Source organism: Dysidea avara, chromosome 13 (assembly GCF_963678975.1).
Source record: "Dysidea avara chromosome 13, odDysAvar1.4, whole genome shotgun sequence".
Lineage (NCBI taxonomy): Eukaryota > Metazoa > Porifera > Demospongiae > Dictyoceratida > Dysideidae > Dysidea > Dysidea avara.
Genome location: NC_089284.1, coordinates 3,853,370 through 3,873,175, shown reverse-complemented (window position 1 = coordinate 3,873,175; position 19,806 = coordinate 3,853,370). Strand labels below are relative to the sequence as shown.

The window sequence follows — 19,806 nt, the reverse complement described above, 5'->3', positions numbered from 1 at the left end:
TGAAGTATGTCACTATATTGCTTATTAATAATTGTCTGGTATTTACAGAATCAATAACCACAACCTCAGATATGCCAAGCATAAACAGTAAGAATGGTATTATACAATGAATACATTAACACAATTAGTTTTCACACTGTGTCCAGTGAAGTGAAGTACAAGGGAATAGCAATGTGATGGATGAAATAATTAAGGTACACGTTACCATTTTACAGGGAACATATACTACTAATATGGATACTGCTACTTTGCTAAATACGCACTTTGCATTTTTTTTTAAATGTACGTATCTCCATCATCGTGCCTCTAAACTTAAATGGTATCAATAGTTGAATACACAAACAAGATATATTATTTTAAACGTAAAAGTGTCAATTCCTCTGCTCAGTGAGCCACAAATAACCTCCCTTATCAAATGGATTCAATAATACTTATACCAAATATGTAGAAATTATTTAAAATAAATGTCTCGATGTAATGTGTGATATTCAATAGCATGTTCAGTGTTTCCTTGTTCTTGCATAGTGTACTATAACACAGCTAAGAACTTCAAAGGCTACAGTGACAATGTTATGCTATAGCATGACTTCCATGACATATCACACAAAAAAACTTCCACTGTTTGAGAATTAGATTTCGGGGGTTAACTTGTAAATAGTAAATAACAAAATTATTTGTTTCTAAATTTTACATTTAGACACTTTTTGGACCATGCCGACATAAGGATGCTTTCAGTTCTTCCATGGGTACAAATGAAACTGAATATCACAGCATCACTAAATTACGTACCCAACGGTAGAAATACAATAAACACATGATTATTTACTTTAATTTTGTTGTCATCAGCTACCAGTAGATTGGACGGCTTGATGTCTCTGTGAATGACCTTTTGGTGGTGTACTGTGGGATCATGTGATCTAAGTGGTCTGGATTTAAGTCAACACCCTTCTTACGATATTCTAGTCCCAACATGAGCTGGATGAAGTATCCACGAGCTTGATCTTCAGGGAATGTTTTGCCTAACTTGTCATCCATTAATGGCCTAAAATTGATATCAACCATGTAGTAGGATCACATGACTTACCCTCTCTCGATGTATTCGAACACTGTAATAAAGAAATATAGAAGAACGTAAATACACTTCTGAGTGTGCACAATATTACACTTATAACAAGCCTTTGTGCTGTCCTACAAACATCTTATAAAATTTTAATACTAACAAGATATGATGCAATGCTTTGTTGATTAGTGGCCATGTATATTTTAGCATCAATATTCTAGATCATAGTTAGTGGTTTTCACACTATATCCCCTTTTTACCATACTTGCTATTTCATACATAGCTGTTATACTGTAGTGTTCTCACTGTAATGTAAACAATAAAAATTCTTGGAAAAATTGTACCAGTTTCATAAATTTTACTATCACCACTTCCCCAATTTATACTATTAGAATTACATTCCAAGTGTATGTGTGACAGAGTAATTTGTAATACATACAAATTGAGCTACAATTAACAAACCTCACTGTAAATATTTTAAACTATATATTACACTGCACAAACACTGATGATTGATAGTTTACTTAACAAAAAAAAAATTAGGTCATCGACTCCATATGTCTCATGGTACACATGTAAACACTTCAAACAATAAATTTTAAACAATGGCCAATAACATCTTACCAAGTATGATTTCATCTTCATTTGAATCATCCATTACTTCTAATAGCTTCACCACGTGTGGATGATCCAGCTTCTTTAATATGGCTATCTCCCGGTAAATGCCAGCCAGAGGGTCTTTCCTGACAGGTGGACTATTGCCGGGATTGGGAGTGCTAAGACGCCGTGGCGGGTAAACTAAAAAACCACAAGATAAGAAAAGCTGAAAAAATTCTACTTAGTCCACAATGTACAAAGATTTTATGAATAGACGATATGCACACTCTATTACTCGAACGAAAAATGTGCAAAAGAAGTGTATGGCAAGCAAGATGGCCTGTCCTTAGCTCGAGTGGTGAGTCATTGCTCGAGCCGCATTTGCTTCCCATACTTTTGTATGGGACTTCCGCTTTTAAGTTACTGTCGAGTTTTGCGCCGTCTACGCTTAATTGATCATTTTTCGTTCGAGTAATAGAGTGTGCATATCGTCTATTCCATTGATTGGTGCTGCCCTCGTGGCCAAAACTACACAATTAGTTGTAATACCTGCTGTTAGCACATACATATATAGCCACAAATATTCTGATATGTCATTAGCTGTTGCAGAAGGCCTAAGCAGTCCAGAACTTTGCACCTAAATGGCTTTGCTCAAGATTGCACACACAAAATGAGCAAGCACTATAGCCATAATAAAACATTGTAGCCCTTGTACCTACCCAACAAATGGCTTGACTGTTTTAAAAGTGCAACACCTCCACTGTGATGAAGTGTGGGAGGTTAGGTCACCCAGCAACATGTACGCACATATTGTTAACTTACGTTTTCTAGTTAATTTCTTCTTTGAAACTATCTTGAGAGCCTAGCCAGGAAGTGCACATCACATTATAACACAGGTAGTAACAAGTAACCTGACTGTCACATCAATAACATATCCCTAGCACTGTCAACATCATTTCGACCACTCTTTTAGTCATTACTATTACTTTTAGACTATTACATGTAACACACAGCTAACTGTCACTGTTGGCATTGTACAAACTATAAATTTTGGATTTGCACCACTGTCAGCTAATAAGTGTTTTACAAATACTTATTAGGAATAGTGGTAACAGATTAGATTACATGAACATTATTCTATGAAGGCAGACAGAGACATACAATACACGCTGACTGACTTACCTTTACTTCATTTGTGTCACCAATGGTTGCTCGTCTTACAACACCATAAGAACCCTGTACAAACAGGTGTACGTCAGTATTGTGATACAGTACATAACAGGCTTACATGTCCAATAATTTCTTCTAAATGATATTGATTCAACAAGGACACCTCCTGTAATAACACTTGACTTGATAACAGCACTGTTACCCTACCACCATACCTCATCGTCATAACGTTGTATGGAATCTGTGTGTCTGAATTGTCTACGGCTTGGCAAGGGTGATACCAAATGACTAACTGTATCTTGAGAATTTGGTGGAAGTGCTATAGATAAACTTCTTAGCTCTTTCACTCCTGGGCCATTTTCAGATAGTCCTTTCTTGAGCCGCAATCGGCGTTGATTTAATGACTGGTCCTGCATTACTTCATCGTTCGCTAGGTCTCCGAAACTTGTAGATGGGCGAAGTTTGTTCGCTGTTTTAATGTCTAGGGGAGGGAGTTGCAACCTGCCCCCTCCGCTTGGCTTGAGGTATCTAGCGTTAACGTGTAGTGGTAGTGGTTTGTATGGGATTGCAGTATCCACCTCGTCCGGCCTGGAATGTTTTGATTGAAGGGAGGATAGTAAAACGTGGCGCCAACTTTCGATATTAACTTACGGAACCTCCAGTGATATTTGAGGTCGTAGCATCTTCGATAAATCCATTTTTAGGTGTTCTAACAGCACTCTTGCTGATATTAACGAAAACGTCCCAGCATTAACGTGCACGTGATTTGCTTGCTCACGTGCAGTGATTGGTTGTGAAGAAATCCGGTGACATTTTAAAGGTCAGTTTATGCTGATATTTTATGCAATTTGGTGCCTCTGTGTGTAACAATCATCATTGCAGCCAAGCATCCTTGCTTTTATGCACAAACTATTCTTTTAAATGTTTTTGTGCGCGTGGGTGGTTGGTAAGTTTGAATATTGCTCGCTCACAGCGACCCTTTGATTTCAACATCGCAATAGACCTCAATATGTTGCCCATTTAGCAGTTCATAAACTGTCACATGTAGTGGGCATTATTTAGAAACGTACAATGGATGCAATAAGGGGATTTACCTGAAGTGTGTGGTTGAAGATATCGCGTGTAAGGTAAATATGGTGGGTATAAACTTACCAGCAAACATTGCGACACTCATCAATTTTTGGTATTGGTTATAAAAAGTTGTGTACATTGTTGATTCTTGTCACTTCAGGTTATCACAAAGAGTGTAAGAGATTTGGTGTTGTGGTTAATTGGGTGATATCAATTCCAGTTGGATAATGTCAGGGTAAATAACAGCACTGGTGTGCTAAACTTGCTGCTTTCTTGAAGTAGCCATTTTTGTGTGTATATACATCTGTACACTATTCTCTAAATGTTGCCCACCGGCACTGGTTGACTTATGGGTGCTCATTAATAAGGGTGCTGCAGAAGAAGGTCTCCGTGGTACAAATGGTGGTAACGAGTGTGTATAAGGTTTAAGGCTGAAAGAAGTAACTTTTCTGTGTTAGAAATGTTTCCTTTTGGTATATAATTGCTTACTTCAGCCTGGGTAATTGCAGTGTATGTTAGTGTGTGTCTAATAAGTTAGTCATGTATATAGTGATGACATCAATATGGGAATTGCAACTGGGCAACCTTCAAATGTAGTGCATTATTTAAATAGGCTGATAATCAAGGAAATAGTTTTAGAACCACTTTGTTACTCATCACAATGAGTGATGCCATTGTTTGGTATTGGTTATTACTAGGAAACAAAGTGGTGATTAAGAAATGGACAAACGTGAAGAAGCCATGCTTGTTACTGTGCCACACAAATTCTATATGTTGTGGGGTCCCCAAATTATGTCGGTATTAAAGCATCTATGTGAGTATTTGTAAAAGAATGATGTATGGATTGCACCATTCCTTGCTTTTGGTAAATACTAATTAAATAGTGACTCCTTCATGCCATCTTTACTACCTTGCCTTGTCAAAACCTGTTAGCAATGCTGTGAAGGCTTTTTCTCACACTGGAAATAGAACTTTACGGTTTTCTTTCTCATTGTCAGTTCAATAGCCAGTGGATATGTTGAATGAATTGTAAATGTATAGAAATAGATTGCATAGTTTGCTATAAATTGGAAACCTACAAGTAGAGCTTGTAAATTCAGTGGCTTTAGTTTTAGTTACTGTCTAAATATTGGACATATATGGTTTATGATTGAGCATTACTGACAACTAAAGGTTTGGGATTTTGCATGGCATATACTGTATTTCCTTGATTAAATGCTGCACTTTAAATATTCACCGCATTTGAGTAGTGACCGCACTGTGCTTTTAAAGATAGAGCAGAAATGCCGCCCTTGAATAAATGTCACAGCTATTATTTAAATCTGTAGTCCTCCATTGTTCTAAGGAATTATCTATAGGCTACTTATCCTATGTAGAACGACTTGCTTTTTTTCCTTACCGAGAACACTACTTAATAATACTGCAGGATAGTCCACTTCTTAACCCAAGGATATACTTTTCATCTGTTGTTTCCTTTTAGTGCACATCACAGTGAAATGTATTAAAATATGAAATAATGCTTAACAATAGTTTTTATTGAATCCTAAAGAGCTGCTTATGCTACAAAGGTGCTACCCTCAAATAGTGACTGCCCTTGAGTAGTAGCCACACCAATTTTTGACACTAGGCTATTGTATTTGTGTTTAACCAAGTAAATACAGTACTCTTGCTATAAGTATACGTAGTCGGTTTAAAACATCTAAAGAAAAGGTATTAGGTTATGGTGATATTTTACTGTTGTCAAAATAGTAAAACTGGTGAATTAATGGAGCAAACTGGCAATGGCTAAATGTTTTATGCTATTCAATTTTCTTGTAGTTGTTTTTTTTTTTTGTTGTCCATGTTCTTTCACTCTTATGGACAATAGACTGGGCTGTTTTCTAGTGTTTTCTCGTGATAAAATTCTAATTTTCTTTTGCTGAAGTTTCTGTTATACAGTATATTAAATTTGGATGGACTATTAGAGGGTATTTAATTCAAACTGTGTAGTGCTGTATTAATTTGTCAAGGTGCATGGCTATAAATAGTAGTACATGAAGTAATGGGTAAACAGTGCTGTAATGTCCCTAAATTAATTTTCTTAGAAGAGATCTCTATATAATTATTTAAGCCATCAAGAACACTGTTTATGTAACTTTGTTTTGCATTACCATAGTTACGCCACACAGACATACAGTGCCACACCTGATGCAGGCACAGCCACAGTTACCAGTACCACTGCAACTGCTGGATATGCTGGCTACAACACTGCAGGTATGCTACGATAATACATTTATGTAATGCATTAGAAGAGGTTTGGGTATAGGTCAACAGGCTGCTGCTATTGCAGCATATGGTACTTATGGTACCGCTACAGCTGGTATGACTGTACCACCTCCGCCAGCTACTCAGCTGGTTGCCACAAACACTGGTTATACCAGTCAGGTACCTCCACCACCACCGGCTCAACCTGCTGCTGCATTCGGAGGTGTTGCTGCTCAGACCTACGCCACTGGAACTGGCTATTCCATGGCTGGTTATTCCACTACAACACAACCGCTAGCAGGACAAGATCAAAACACTGCAGCTGCTGCGACTGCTGCTGCAGCTGCCATGGGGGGTGGATATAATTGGCAGCAGCAACCACCACCACCACCTAGCCAAACTCCAGCTGTTGCTTCTGCCACTGCTCCAGTTCAGGGAGGCTACACAGGCACCCCTGCTCAAGGCTATACAAGTACTGCTTACACCACTACCACTCAGGGAGGCTACACTGGAGCTGCAATTCAAGGAGGTTATTCTGGAGCTGCAACTCAAGGAGGTTATTCTGGAGCTGCAACTCAAGGAGGTTATTCTGGAGCTGCAACTCAAGGAGGTTATTCTGGAGCTGCAACTCAAGGAGGTTATTCTGGAGCTTATACCACAACTACTGACCAAGGTAGTTACACTCAGGGTGCAGTTGCTGGAACTACTGGCACCACAGCTCAAGGAGGCTATACAGGCACAGCCACAGCCACTCAGGGAGGTTATACAGGTACAGCCACTCAGGGAGGCTATACAGGCACAGCCACTCAGGGAGGCTACACAGGCACGGCCACTCAGGGAGGCTACACTGGCACACCAAATCAAAGTGGATATACTGGGACCCCAACCCAAGGGGGATACACTGGAACCCCTAATCAGGGGGGCTATACTGGAACTGTTGCTGCTCAACAAGGAGGCTACACTGGCAGTAGCCCTAGTCAGCCAGCAGCAGGTAACTATAGTGACACTTCTGGACAAGGAGCAGGTGGAGGTGGAGGATTCAATGATGGAGGGTTTAATAATGGTGGTGGTGGTGGTGGTTATGGAGACCAAGGAGGAGGATACCAAGGGGGGCCCCCACAAGGTGGTGGTTTCCAAGGAGGAGGCAGAGACTATGGTGGCTATGGTGGTGGTGGTGGTAACTTTTCTCGTGGAGGTAGAGGAGGAGGATTCCGTGGTAACAGAGGTGGTGGCTTTAGAGGAGGTCCCCCTGGACGAGGGCGTGGAGGTCCCATGGGTGGACGTGGTGGTGGTGGATTTAACAGGGGTGGATACAGTGGTGGTGGAGGTGATTATGGTGAGTGTAGGGTAGCGTTTCAACTGTGTCTTTGTACTATTATTGCGGAGGATTGTGGAATCTTGGCAATACAGGAAGTCACCAGAAATGTGACCTATCAAAGCTGTGGTTTTGCATTTCAAAGTTGATGGATCACGTTTTTCAGTTGGCGCTTTACGCTTTGTTGCAAACTTTCCGCAAACCTCTGTACAAATTATGTTTGTCAGTGAAAAGTGTGCACATGTGTGTGTTTAATGCATGAACACATGCTGGTGGACATTCTCACAGGTGAAGGATCTGTGGAACCCACTCCAGTGTATGGCACTATTCGTATCACCAACCTTGGCCCTGAAGCTACGGTCGAGAAGTTGGAAGAGTTGTTTGGCTCTCTTGGCAAGATAAAGGTTTTACCATTTTGCGTATATTGCAAAGCAGTGGCCACTAATGCCTCATTTTTTCTAGATTGACAAGAGGACCAATGACCTGAAGATAACACTGGATACATCTAAGGTAGGCAGGTGTATGTTGTATTAGATAGTTTTAGGTCATTTGAAATTGTTTAATGTGATAAAATTATGCAATTTTTTCATTGGGGTTCTTAATCTGTACAAGTGAAAACATTAAAAAAAGAAAATTTTGCATTTAAATAAACAATGTAACAAAGGAGTTCATGTATACCTGCAGCTATACTAGTGGATATTCTTAATACAGCCTGTTAATCTTTTTTTGTAACAATTATGACTAAAAGACTAGCGCACACTGCATCAAAATGATCAAAGGAAAATGGTGCCTGAATTAATTTCACAACTAGACGTGTGCCCTGGCTATCAAGGAATTAGAGAGTCACCATACCAAATTTTGAAATGGTTTGTTGCTTTGTCTGAACGTCACATGTACCAAGAGGAATAGAAACACCATGAACCACGCAGTGAATTTTGTCTTAAAACATCAAAAAGTGACAGTTTGCTAAGCACAACTGGACTAATGCATAAAACACTTCTACAGCTAGTAATAGCCTGAAAATGGCCTAACATTAACTTTGCTAGTTGTCTAGGGGGTGTTCCAATATGTAGCTGTACACTTATTTACGGGTTACATGGCCCAATACAACTACAGTTTCAACTCTCAGCAACAATATTAAAATACTGGCTATTTCTATACTCTAGTAATGTAATACTTTTGAAAAAGTTCCGTTCTACGTGCTGTAAAAGCGATTTAAAGGAATTTACCTGTCCACTGTATAGTTTCTATACAAAGGCATCATGTGCACAGCTTCCGTTTCCAATTCCAGTAAACGTTATTATATCTATGGTTCCACCCATTACAAATAAACAACAGTACAAAAAGCACCTCTGCAATCAAAACAGTCACTACAAAAATTATTACTGAACATTCACCCCCATCTACGTGAATTACTGAAGCTATTCTGTTTCAATTTTCAGTCCACCTGTTATAGCATTACAAAGAACAGTAGCCATTACCATGAATCAACACCTACGTGGTAAAATAGGGAGAAACATAAAGGAGGATGAAGATTAATCCATGAAACATGTAATAGTTGTAGCACGGGCATGAGGGCTTTGCCTGATATGTATGCCCAACTGTCCGAGGGCCAAGGGCATACATTCCCGAATGCCCCTTGTTTCAGCTAATATGTAACACTTATTAGGCTGATAGCCTGTACTAGGCGATCAATCACCCAAGCCAATATGAATGCAGCCACTGGATGTATTATATATGCATACCTAAAATTTTCGATTATGGGTCAGCACGTTCTGGTTACATCTGGCTATGATGAACAGACATATCCTAGAAATATCATGGAAAATTTTGGTTATGCAAGGTTAATCTTTTAATCAGTGCTATTGAATTGTTTATGGAAAAAGTATGAAGTTCACTAAAGGCCTAGATAGGTAAGCTTGCTTGTGGAGTGGTTACTCCGTGCAGAGTGGTAGCTTCGCGATGGGGTGTGTCTGTATTCGAAAATGTGTGGAAACGATCAGTAAGTAAGTTATAGCACTAGTTCTCACCTTAGCCCAACGTTTTTCAACTCGTAGGATGGCGAGGATAATGAAATGCTCTCCGTCTGAGTGGTTTTCATGGTGAAATCCAAGTTGTGCATCCTAATCACCTGAGTATTAATCGATCCCCACAATCGATTTCAGCATCAATGTCTATATAATCACTGTCCGGTTGTAGCCCGGGCGGTTCCTTTGATCTGAGGTGTGAAAGTGTTACATGCATGCATTGTAGCTGCTGTGGTTGGCTAAAAGGCATATTTCAGGCTGAAACAATGTCAAGCAGTAAAGAAAAGCCTGTAGCCTTACCTGTAGCTTTTTAGCTTTAGTCAAGTTATGCTTGGCTGAAGGTATCAAGTCGGGCAGTTAGTCAAGTCAGCAGTAAATTTAAAAGTTTGTTGTGAATATCATTTGCTCCATGTTCGTGATCTCAAGCATTTCACACTTTCCAGTAATATACTCTTATAGAGCAGTCTGCTCAGTTTGGCTTTTAGTAGATAAAACTGGCATTTCTTTCATTCTTGTACTGAGCAATGCAATGAACACTGTTATGCAATGTTGTCTGTTCCTTGTGACTGCATCACTTCTTTTTTTTCCCATCCAGGGACAGGCTAGGATCACCTATGATGACCCTCCAGCTGCTGAAGCAGCCATACAATGGTTCAACGGTAGGTGGATATTAAGCACAATAAGTGCATTATTACTTGTGTATTGCAGGAAAAGAATTTTGCGGCACTAATATCAAAGTTGAGCAGTCTATGTGGTATGGAAAATGTAAGTGAACAGTTTGTAAATTTTCACTGGCTTCAATTGGTATGTATCCTGTGTAGCAAATGATGGTGGTGGCAGAGGAGGTGGGCGTGGTAGGGGTGATCGTGGGGGCGGTGGATTCCGAGGACGAGGTGGAGACAGAAGAGGGGGCGGTGGTGGTGGTGGTAAGATCACATGAGATAACAATAAACAAGGATGTTATGAATGACATCTCTACAGGGGGACCACCTGGGGGACAACCCAACTATATGTTCAGTTCTGGAGACTGGCCATGCCCCAGGTGTGTAGTGTGCATGTGAAGTACAGCTGTGAAATTTAGCAGAATATCATAACTAGTTACAATGCAAATTGTTGTACCTGAAATAAAAAGTAAAGCCAAGTGTTTATACTGATAGCTGAATGCAGCGGAGGTCAAGTGTCAAGTACCCAAAACATTTCAAGTAAAATGTTAGGGATTGGGATAAATGATTTTTAATCAGTTTATGCCTCTGTGTGTGTGTGTGTGTGTGTGTGTGTGTGTGTGTGTGTGTGTGTGTGTGTGTGTGTGTGTGTGTGTGTGTGTGTGTGCGTGCCTATTATGTTGTATTGTATTATACTTTTAGCTGTGGTAACATGAACTTTGCTCGACGTACCGAGTGTAATCGCTGTCAGGAACCAAGACCAGAAGGTATTATTATTATATTGTATGCAAAAGCAAGTATGATAGGATAATATCCAAAACAAATTTATAATCATAAGTAGTTTAAGAGTCACTATAATGTGGAGGGGGAAAGTGTTTGTATGATAAGTACATAAAGTCAAAGATGTGTTCATTTATAAAGCATTGTTCAAATACTTCAATAAAGCATACACTTGTTGACAAAATACTCTAATAGAACAGTCTTGCTTGAAAATAAATTTTATAGGTTTTTGGAAGAATTTCTTTGTATGTATTTTTAATCAAATGTTCTAATAGAGCAATCATTGAATCACTGATTTTAAAAAATACATGTCGTGACATATTGTTCAATATGTGTACAACATGAATGTAGTATAGCCTAATGTTGTTTAAAGTTTTGTTTGCACCATTGTTATATACCTATAGATACTAACAGTAAAACAGTACTGTTTCTCTACCTGTTTCATGCTGAAAGTCTGTCAGTAACTACCATTAGCTTGCTTTGTTTGTGAAACTTTCCAATTAGGCCATAATTATATGTATCATATGATTAAACCCACAATTGAAATTAAACGGATTTTTATTATACTAACTTGTTTGTTTAGTATTATTCTTCCCCATTGTATTTATTCATGCTGCTTCATATGATTTGTAATGTCATTGTCTAGATGGTGGTGGTGGTGGTGGTGGTGGTGGTGGTGGTGGCAGTGGCGGTTGGGGACCTCCCATGGATTTCCCCCCTCGAGGAGGATTTGGCCCACCAAGGGGGCGTGGTGGCCCATTTAGAGGTCGTGGTGGTGACAGAGGTGGGCGTGGTGGTCCTTTTAGGGGACGCGGTGGTGGTGACAGAGGCGGAAGGGGCGGCTTTGATAACAGGTAAACAATATGCATCACATGATCTCCACTATTGCATCATTGTTATCACCACAGGGCGGATCAAAGAAGGGAGCGTCGCGACCGACCATATTAACAATCATGATTCTAACCTTAGTACAACACACACCTTAGATGATTACAATTGATAATTACAATGCATTAGCTGTACCAATCATGTATTGTCATTGGTTGTGGGATCATATAAACGTTCATGACATTTCTTGCACACTCTGTGGTTACCAGTTAGTAGTTCATGAGGGACTGGACAATAGTAGTCTGAGCATTTGACACAGAAGACATTACCACAGCTCCTATGGTGGAGTAGTATAAGTGAGGTGATTAACATCCTGACTGCTTACCGGCAGTGGTGCTTGCGGTTGAACGTACTAAATACATCATTGCAAAGGTGACAATTTGTGGCAGCATAGTCTGGAACCCATTTTACTCTAGAAGCATCTTCAGCAGAAACCTTTTCCCACTACAGAAAAAAAACATACTTTCTTTTCCCAAAAAGGTCACCAAGCCACTAGTGTGGTAACAAGAGTATTACTTTCTATACTGTTGGTAGGAATCATTCAGGATCATACTATAGGTCCCAAAGTATGTATATTCCTTATAAATTTACTGGACATCAGGATACTTTGATAAATGGGACACTGCATGTTCCACAGTAATAAAAATCATGGGTGCAATCTAGATCACCTGATGTAAGCTATCATCAGCTGACTCCATGGGGGTATGGTCAGCAATTTCCTCCTTCAACTGATTGCTCAAAATTTGACTGTCCTTGGATGAAACTGCTGAGTTGGGGGTGGTCACAAGCTGTTTCACTCTTTGCTGAATTGTCTCCATCACAAATGGTGCACTGTGTTGTATATTATTAGTAGCAACAAGTGATGTGTCTTCTAGGTCATCGCTCATATTGTCTATTTCATCGTCAACCTGTTGGTCTTGTTTACTAACTGGTTTGCTGTTGTCATGGTAACTGTGGCTAAGACTAGAGTAGAGCTCCCTCCACACAACCAAACACATCACATGATCATTAGGCATTATAACCTACATGGGCATTAATTAAAACAATTTATTAGTAAATTGTGAAAGTATTCCTAATTACTATGTTTGAGCCATAGCAAATATATGAAAATCTCTCTAGAAAAGAATGCTATTACGGATTTACATGGAAAATCAATCAAAGGTTCCTGTTTACCATTTAAAGGTCATTCATTACCTTGTCCAGTTGATCATACAACAAGTTTATATACTTCTTATCATCCAACATTCTCCACAGTGACTCTGTGTGGATGCTCAGTTCCTCCTTCTCTCTCTGTTGTATGTTGTTACCAAGTAGTGTACCATACAAGTTGGAGTAGCTGTGTAACACCAGTCGTATCTGTAAAATTAATGTCAACCATACATGGTAAGTGTTGTAGCCATCTCTAATACTGAGAATGCATCGTCATTACAACTGCAAGTGGGCTACAACTATATATGGAATTTTCATTGCTTACTACACTATATCCTGCATACACACAGCAATGTACAGGTGTAGTTATGTTTTATTGTTTATTTAGTATTATACAATTATATATGTCTGGTCAATGTTATATTATACCACTAAACTATGCAGGGACAGTTAAATACAATTTTTGAGGATGGCTTCCTATTTAACAGTCAGGCACATAAGATAACCATATTAAACTATATCATGTTAATGGTCACCGCCCTGTGAGTGTGGTCAGGTATACTGAGGGAATCCTTTAAATGAAGACCACAGGAACCACCACTACACCTGTATATATAAGGTTTCCAGAATCAATAGTAAACCATAAATCCACATACATACATGCACTTTGAATTGATCTGCAGCATTTCCCTTCTGGCAAGGACAAATTCTCTAAAGGTTAATATTATAACAGCAAGGCCACACGAGTTCTACTTGGAATTTGTGAAAAATTAAAGGGACACACACACTGCATTAGCTGTCTAAACATTTACCATATCAGTGCAAGTGTTTGGTATTAGGGACATCCTGTGTGTGCACATGGAGTTGGTACAACAGACACATCACACAGCTATGCCATATACCTCTGTAGTACCACACAAAACTAATCTGTGACATGCATGAACTTTTGTCTTCTTTTAGCTGCTATACGTAAGTCAAAGCTTAATTTGAATATCACTCCAATGGAATCAGTTTACAGTTTAAGACAAGAAGATTGCAAACTTTAGCTTGTGCATTCAAAATAGCATATCATATTATTCACGTATGGCTACTGGTGAACTATGTACATCACTGCTCTTGAGTTATTCTTCTTAGAACAGGAGGAGTACATGCATGTCCAATACCATGTCACCAAGGTCTAGCGATGTATCATAAACAATAATATTAAGGTTTGGGAGGGCTGCAGTGAACATGTTACTTGATCCATGGACAAATTGCCATTTACTCTTGTGGCTGTAACTAGACCAAATAATTAATGCTATTTGTGGTATGTTGATAGGTCTGCCGTAGTGACTGAAATGTCCTGTTACAGCTGAGCAGCTAATATTATAGTTGATATATGGCTTGAATACTAGCCATAGTTCTGTTTGTATACCAAACCCTTGATTGGTGCAATTTCAAGGTAACAGCAGAGGTACAGAAGCCGGTCATTTCACTTGTTCCAACTTTCATTGTTGTCACGCTATCCCACCACACTTATCAACTTATACAAGAAAAGATGACACCACATTATATAATGTACTGGATTTCAAGCTGCAGTTGGTGCCTACCAGACACCTGTAATATGACCATAAGCCTTTGTTCATACGTGTGTTTTGTGCTATGAGCCAGCCCTCAGGCTCAGGAGGATTTACCTGCCACTAACTCATAGTACCTGAGTAGCACATGGGTGTCACACGCGCTGGTTCACTAGGTAGGCTAGCACAAGAGCTGAAAGCTTTACTCGTGTGTGTGTGTGTGTGTGTGTGCAGCTCTTGAGTTGCAACATGCATGAGTTAGAGACAGGTTAAAGCAAAACACACACATGTATTACATACATAATAGACTGTGAAAAAAATGTACACATATACATGCTACTACTGTACATAATACAGTACCGCCATCATATCTATCCATCATATACGAACTGAGATAATAACATCAACTAACCTCACACATGATTAGTTGATTGTGCAAAAATGGCAAGGTGACTGACAGGAAAGCCACATTCCACATCCCCCTCGTAATTACCAAGTGTTATGAAACAATTGTAATTATTAGAAGACATACTAGGAGTGACGCAATACCACACCTTCAATATACAATTGCTATGGTTTTACACATAAAACCAAAACATTTTGTACTATTGATAAACTGTGTGACTTGTTATAAAACAAGCCATTATTACAGACAATAGGATGAGAGCTCAGTACCGCAACAAATCCCTGATAAGACTTCAGCTCTACCGGATGTTCATATGTAATACAGACTAACACAAGTGCAAATGATAGATGTCCAGACGCATGCTTTGGTGCTTGGCAGTCGCCATTACAATGGCAAACCATATTGTTTAAGCTGTATGTATATAGTCCCAGGTGTAATCAGGGTACAGACATGGCCCAGGAAGTCAAAAAGTGACATCAGATTGTTTGCAGAGAAAACAATAATTAACTAGAAATTGCACAGCTGTGCATAGCAACTTGATAGTTCTGTACAGAATTGTAACCTTGCCTGGTGTTTATAGAATGGACATATTAAATATGATAATGACACTAATGTTTCCGTTTCCTAGCTGCCCAGCTGCAGTAGTGTATGGATAGTATGTCTGGGTCAGGCACCATTCACTACCAACCATGTTATGTATACATGCAGTGGCATTTTAAATTTAAAATGTTATAATATACTGCAGTGAACTAGATCATTGTATTTCAATAGCACAGTAGAATTACAACCACAATTGAAATCACTGCTACATCTTTGTCCTAAGGCACATCATGGACAAGATACTAGGCCTGTATTGTATTATCTAAGCTGTGGTGTTATATACTGCACTACCACACAGAGTACACTAACTCTGCACACAGCGACATGCGCACAAATAATTCACTTCACACTTGTTATAATTATAGCAATTAGTGCAGTAAGCATGTTGGTATGCAAGACAGAAAAATCACTAGCTGAAACCCATTGGACACCCCACATTATCACAACCATCGAGTCATATATAGCCCGTCAGATCAACTTCTCTACCTGAATACTTAAAGATGAAAGTCCAGGTTTACCACAATCATGAGGTACTTCCTTCTACTGAGAAATCAAGAAATCTTCAACCCACACACAACACTTGTATGTCTTCAAACAGACAATATTGTCTTGATAACATAACAGTACCCATGTAGGTGTCAGTTGTCACAAACAAAACACCATGACAATATATAACATCAGTTTGATGAAGGTGTTAGCACAATTGTGAACTGACACACACATGCCAACTGTTCATGGCTTCTCTTCATTCTGGTGTTACACACATATAAAAAGGGATAGTTCTATAAATGAAGTGACCGTAAATTGCATATCTTGACAGTTGATGTAAAGCAATGAGTCAGCACTACATATACACATTAACTGCAGCATGTCTAATTAGTCAATTTAAGCCTGAAAGTATGTAACTAACCTCGACAAATTTTGATATATTATTCACAATCTAAGCAGCTGTAGTAGAGTCTGTACTATAGTCGTAACAAAGTGTGAGATCATCATGGGTATAGATCTATTTTGATCATTAATACTAACATAATCAACAAAGCTTCAAAGGTTCAGTAGGGTTCTTGCCAGAAGCTTCAGAAATTAAAATTTAACCTTCGTTCTAGCCCTAGTATGCACCACTACACACAACAGTAAACACCAGTAAACACACTATATACATCATGTGTGTACACATACATGTACACACACACAAAAAGCTTAAGCTGCCATGCTAGCACAGTCACGCCTACCCAGTGAACCAGCACTGGGACACCTGTGTGCTACACATATGCTAGGAGTCACTACAGGCAAATCCAGGACTAGTAACCTGCAGGAGGCTGTACCATGTCCCACAGGTGAAGGTGTAGGCACCAGAAGTCCACCTGGACCTTCACCTGTTGTGTGATACATGGACAGTTGGTATTTGCTTCTCCAGGTACCCCATTGATGGGTGGCTGCTTCCCCAGTTGCCAGGTCCCCATTTAAACAGCTGGGTAGACTGAGGCATTGTAAGTAAAATTTCTTGCACAAGGAAACAACACGCACACGCACACGCACACACACACACACACACAAACATACACACCAGAAATGTTTCATTGAACTCAAAAGCAGTGGGAAATTGCCTAGTGACATGAAGCACACACTCCACCCACTGCTGAAACACAGGACTATGTTCTGAACTGCTACACTCTAGTTGGCCACAGCGTTCAGCAAACTTGTGCCCAAATTCCAGCCACTCTCTCTCAACCAACACTTGGAAACCCTGAGGACATGATAAACAACACATTTAGAGTCACATCAGCAGTATCGCCCACCTTGATGGTGCGATAATAAGGGTCAAGCAGTAGCTCTGCCAATGAGATCACCTGAGCTGTCCGGTCCCAGCCATCACTACAGTGCACCAACACTGGCTGAGAGTTAATTGCTATGGCTTCCACCACCTGGTTTGTCACATGTAACAGTTGACTGATGTAATCCAGCCAATAGGATTGTTCCAGCATAGAGAAAAAGCTATACAGGTATAATCAATATAATTTTACAGGGTACCTGACCACCTCAATATAGTAGCCGTGAATACAGATCTCAAACATGACCTCATTAATACATTATATAATTACATTATGTAATATTCACTCTTTGTAGATGACCCTATTAACGAGGTTTCACTGTACCATCAATTTTCTAGTTGGATATGATTACATGAAACAATGCACATAAGCCCCTTGTGAACACGGTAAATTAATCTTTCATTTCGGGGAAACTGTCAATATCAAACCAGGTGATTGTGAGGGTAGTTTTTTAAGATCTTCAAGGTATTTGTGTGCTATATCCTATATACGGACATATCTCAGCTACATCCTATGAAGTAGCTCCTTCCTTATTAGTTACAATGAATTCAAAATACTCAACAGCACTAGGAAGTACTATAAGTGGCTCAAATATTCCTAACTAGAAAATGAACAGGAAATGGTTGTAGCCAGCAGATCAATAAGTCAAAATTACAGTCTGATAGAAGTGATGCCATGCTTTGTGTAACACACCTAGTTGGCTTCATATACAATGTGTTCAATTCTCTGTAAATAATAAGGAAATCATAGGAAATTATGTAAGTTGTTTATATAACCAATGCCTAATTTAATACACAAACATACCTTTAATGAACACAAATTTGTTTCAACCCTAGGCTGTTTGTATGTAAACACCACACCAAATTTGGTGCTCCATTAAAAGACACCTGCATGCTTTAGACATGTTATCTGGTAAACCCGTAAGGTTTATATATTCATTACAAATTTAAGTGATGCCACATGAAAAGTAGTATACTGGCTACTTTCATTGCCACCATAACCAGCAGAGATTATTGTAAATTGCATGGTCTAAAAGTTATCGCACTTTTGTTGTGTTAAATACAATAGCAGGAAGTACACAAACGTCTCTTTGAATGGTGAGTAGCAGCAATATTTTAGTGTACTCAGAATTCTATTTGGACTATCCATACACACAACAGAGCCTATTGTCCTCTATTGCATTACTAAATATTACCCTCTGCTGTCACAACACATAACAAGCAAGTGTGGGTTGTAGCGTATGAGCTCAACACTATCACCACCTCATGAGTATTCTTCTCTGGGATGGAGACTTGTACACAGCCACACAGATGCCACACATGAGAAGAGACCACTGAATAGGTATTAGCTTAACCATGTAAATTTATATATCCCATAATCGAGGGGAAGGCATTTCAGAGCACACATCTCCTTTCTACTAGTGCTGATTTTCCAACATACATCTCCTCTCACGGGACCACCAATTTTTTTTCAAGGTGTTAACAAACTCTTTCATCTTTTGACATAATAGGACTTATCTTGGTAATTAGCATACAGAAAGGTCACTAACTTATACTATGCATATACATACCCGTCAGATCCTCCTTCATGTACCAGAGATCTCAGGGATACAAAACTCTTTTGAACAGCATGAATGTTAGGTAGTCCCTTGAACTGTACCTCACAGTTGGGATAATAGTCTATCATAATAGAGATGACATAATGAGGGGACAGACAGAGACATAGTCTCTTACCTTCATACTCATATCCCCCTCCTCTGGCAGCCTTGTTAGCTAGGGCAGCAGTATAGTGGCGTAGGTCAAATATGAGCAGTCGTTTGTGGTAGTCCTTAATGGATGTTTTATAGATGTCTTCCAACAATTTCTCGTCTTCTTGTTCTCGCCAATTCCATACACCAACCTGTGGTTGGCTGCTTCGTACTAAAACACAACCTGTTTTCTGGTCCCTACGTAGTAAACAATCATACAAATACAGTTTATTAGAAGAGCCACATACCTCCACACTACTGCTGGTAAACGTCCCGACTTGCGAAACTTTGCAATCTTTTTTAATCGATCATGTGTGTAGTATTTTGGAACTATTAGAAGCTTAGGGTATGAGGAACACAATCTGTAGAATTAAACATTTGAAAACAGAAGCTTTTCACAAACAAAAAACTAACTCATAATTGTTATTAGCATCAGTAATAATCCAGCCAGCTGATTTCATCTTCATCCGTTCAAACTCCGTATTAATCCAATCAAGTTCCTCTATGGAATAATGGCTGTTATAGATGTTATGTTATATACGGAGTTACCAGACTCATGGTGGACACCATTGTCTTTGCAATATGCTGAATGTCTGAAGGCAAACAACTTGCTCAGTGCTAACGGAGGCTTTATAGCCTGCACTATCCTCTCATGCCATTGTTCACATTTTGTCTGACTCTCACAAGTCAACCTATCACATG

General features: G+C 39.3%; 3 protein-coding genes across 6 annotated transcripts in view; 1 reads left to right on the top strand and 2 right to left on the bottom strand.

Annotated features, from left to right (window-relative positions):
- The window catches only part of LOC136242885 (calcium/calmodulin-dependent protein kinase kinase 1-like), a 10,568-nt gene extending 6,930 nt beyond the window's left edge, over positions 1-3,638 (bottom strand). Inside the window, exons 1-9 of the mRNA XM_066034381.1 lie at positions 3,479-3,638; positions 3,043-3,415; positions 2,946-2,993; positions 2,840-2,893; positions 2,480-2,519; positions 1,685-1,858; positions 1,085-1,106; positions 954-1,042; positions 827-900 (exon numbers count right to left, since the gene is read on the bottom strand). Coding sequence (XP_065890453.1) covers positions 827-900; positions 954-1,042; positions 1,085-1,106; positions 1,685-1,858; positions 2,480-2,519; positions 2,840-2,893; positions 2,946-2,993; positions 3,043-3,415; positions 3,479-3,525 — 921 coding nt within the window. The 5' untranslated portion in view covers positions 3,526-3,638. The remainder of the gene's footprint in view (positions 1-826; positions 901-953; positions 1,043-1,084; positions 1,107-1,684; positions 1,859-2,479; positions 2,520-2,839; positions 2,894-2,945; positions 2,994-3,042; positions 3,416-3,478) is intronic.
- LOC136242867 (RNA-binding protein FUS-like) lies at positions 3,502-12,006 on the top strand. Of its 4 annotated transcripts, XM_066034358.1 has the most exons (13): positions 3,508-3,647; positions 4,059-4,133; positions 6,054-6,151; positions 6,204-7,478; positions 7,746-7,861; positions 7,920-7,967; positions 10,080-10,143; positions 10,193-10,249; positions 10,306-10,410; positions 10,466-10,526; positions 10,849-10,913; positions 11,573-11,780; positions 11,835-12,006. In XM_066034358.1, exons 2-13 carry the CDS (start codon positions 4,126-4,128, stop codon positions 11,872-11,874), a joined length of 2,145 nt encoding a protein of 714 aa, XP_065890430.1. In that variant the 5' UTR covers positions 3,508-3,647; positions 4,059-4,125; the 3' UTR covers positions 11,875-12,006. The 4 variants fall into 4 exon arrangements, with proteins under 4 accessions (XP_065890433.1, XP_065890430.1, XP_065890432.1 ...); XM_066034361.1 differs by lacking the exons at positions 11,573-11,780; positions 11,835-12,006 and adding an exon at positions 11,331-11,486 and having other exon boundaries at positions 3,502-3,647; XM_066034360.1 differs by lacking the exon at positions 4,059-4,133 and having other exon boundaries at positions 3,597-3,647.
- Positions 11,871-19,806, bottom strand: part of LOC136242868 (myotubularin-like) — a 10,854-nt gene continuing 2,918 nt past the window's right edge. The window contains exons 4-14 of the mRNA XM_066034362.1: positions 19,654-19,796; positions 19,519-19,606; positions 19,353-19,466; positions 19,091-19,302; positions 18,928-19,036; positions 17,325-17,520; positions 17,093-17,272; positions 13,009-13,170; positions 12,483-12,836; positions 12,140-12,258; positions 11,871-12,091 (exon numbers count right to left, since the gene is read on the bottom strand). Of these exons, the coding sequence (XP_065890434.1) occupies positions 11,953-12,091; positions 12,140-12,258; positions 12,483-12,836; positions 13,009-13,170; positions 17,093-17,272; positions 17,325-17,520; positions 18,928-19,036; positions 19,091-19,302; positions 19,353-19,466; positions 19,519-19,606; positions 19,654-19,796 (1,816 nt within the window). The 3' untranslated portion in view covers positions 11,871-11,952. The remainder of the gene's footprint in view (positions 12,092-12,139; positions 12,259-12,482; positions 12,837-13,008; positions 13,171-17,092; positions 17,273-17,324; positions 17,521-18,927; positions 19,037-19,090; positions 19,303-19,352; positions 19,467-19,518; positions 19,607-19,653; positions 19,797-19,806) is intronic.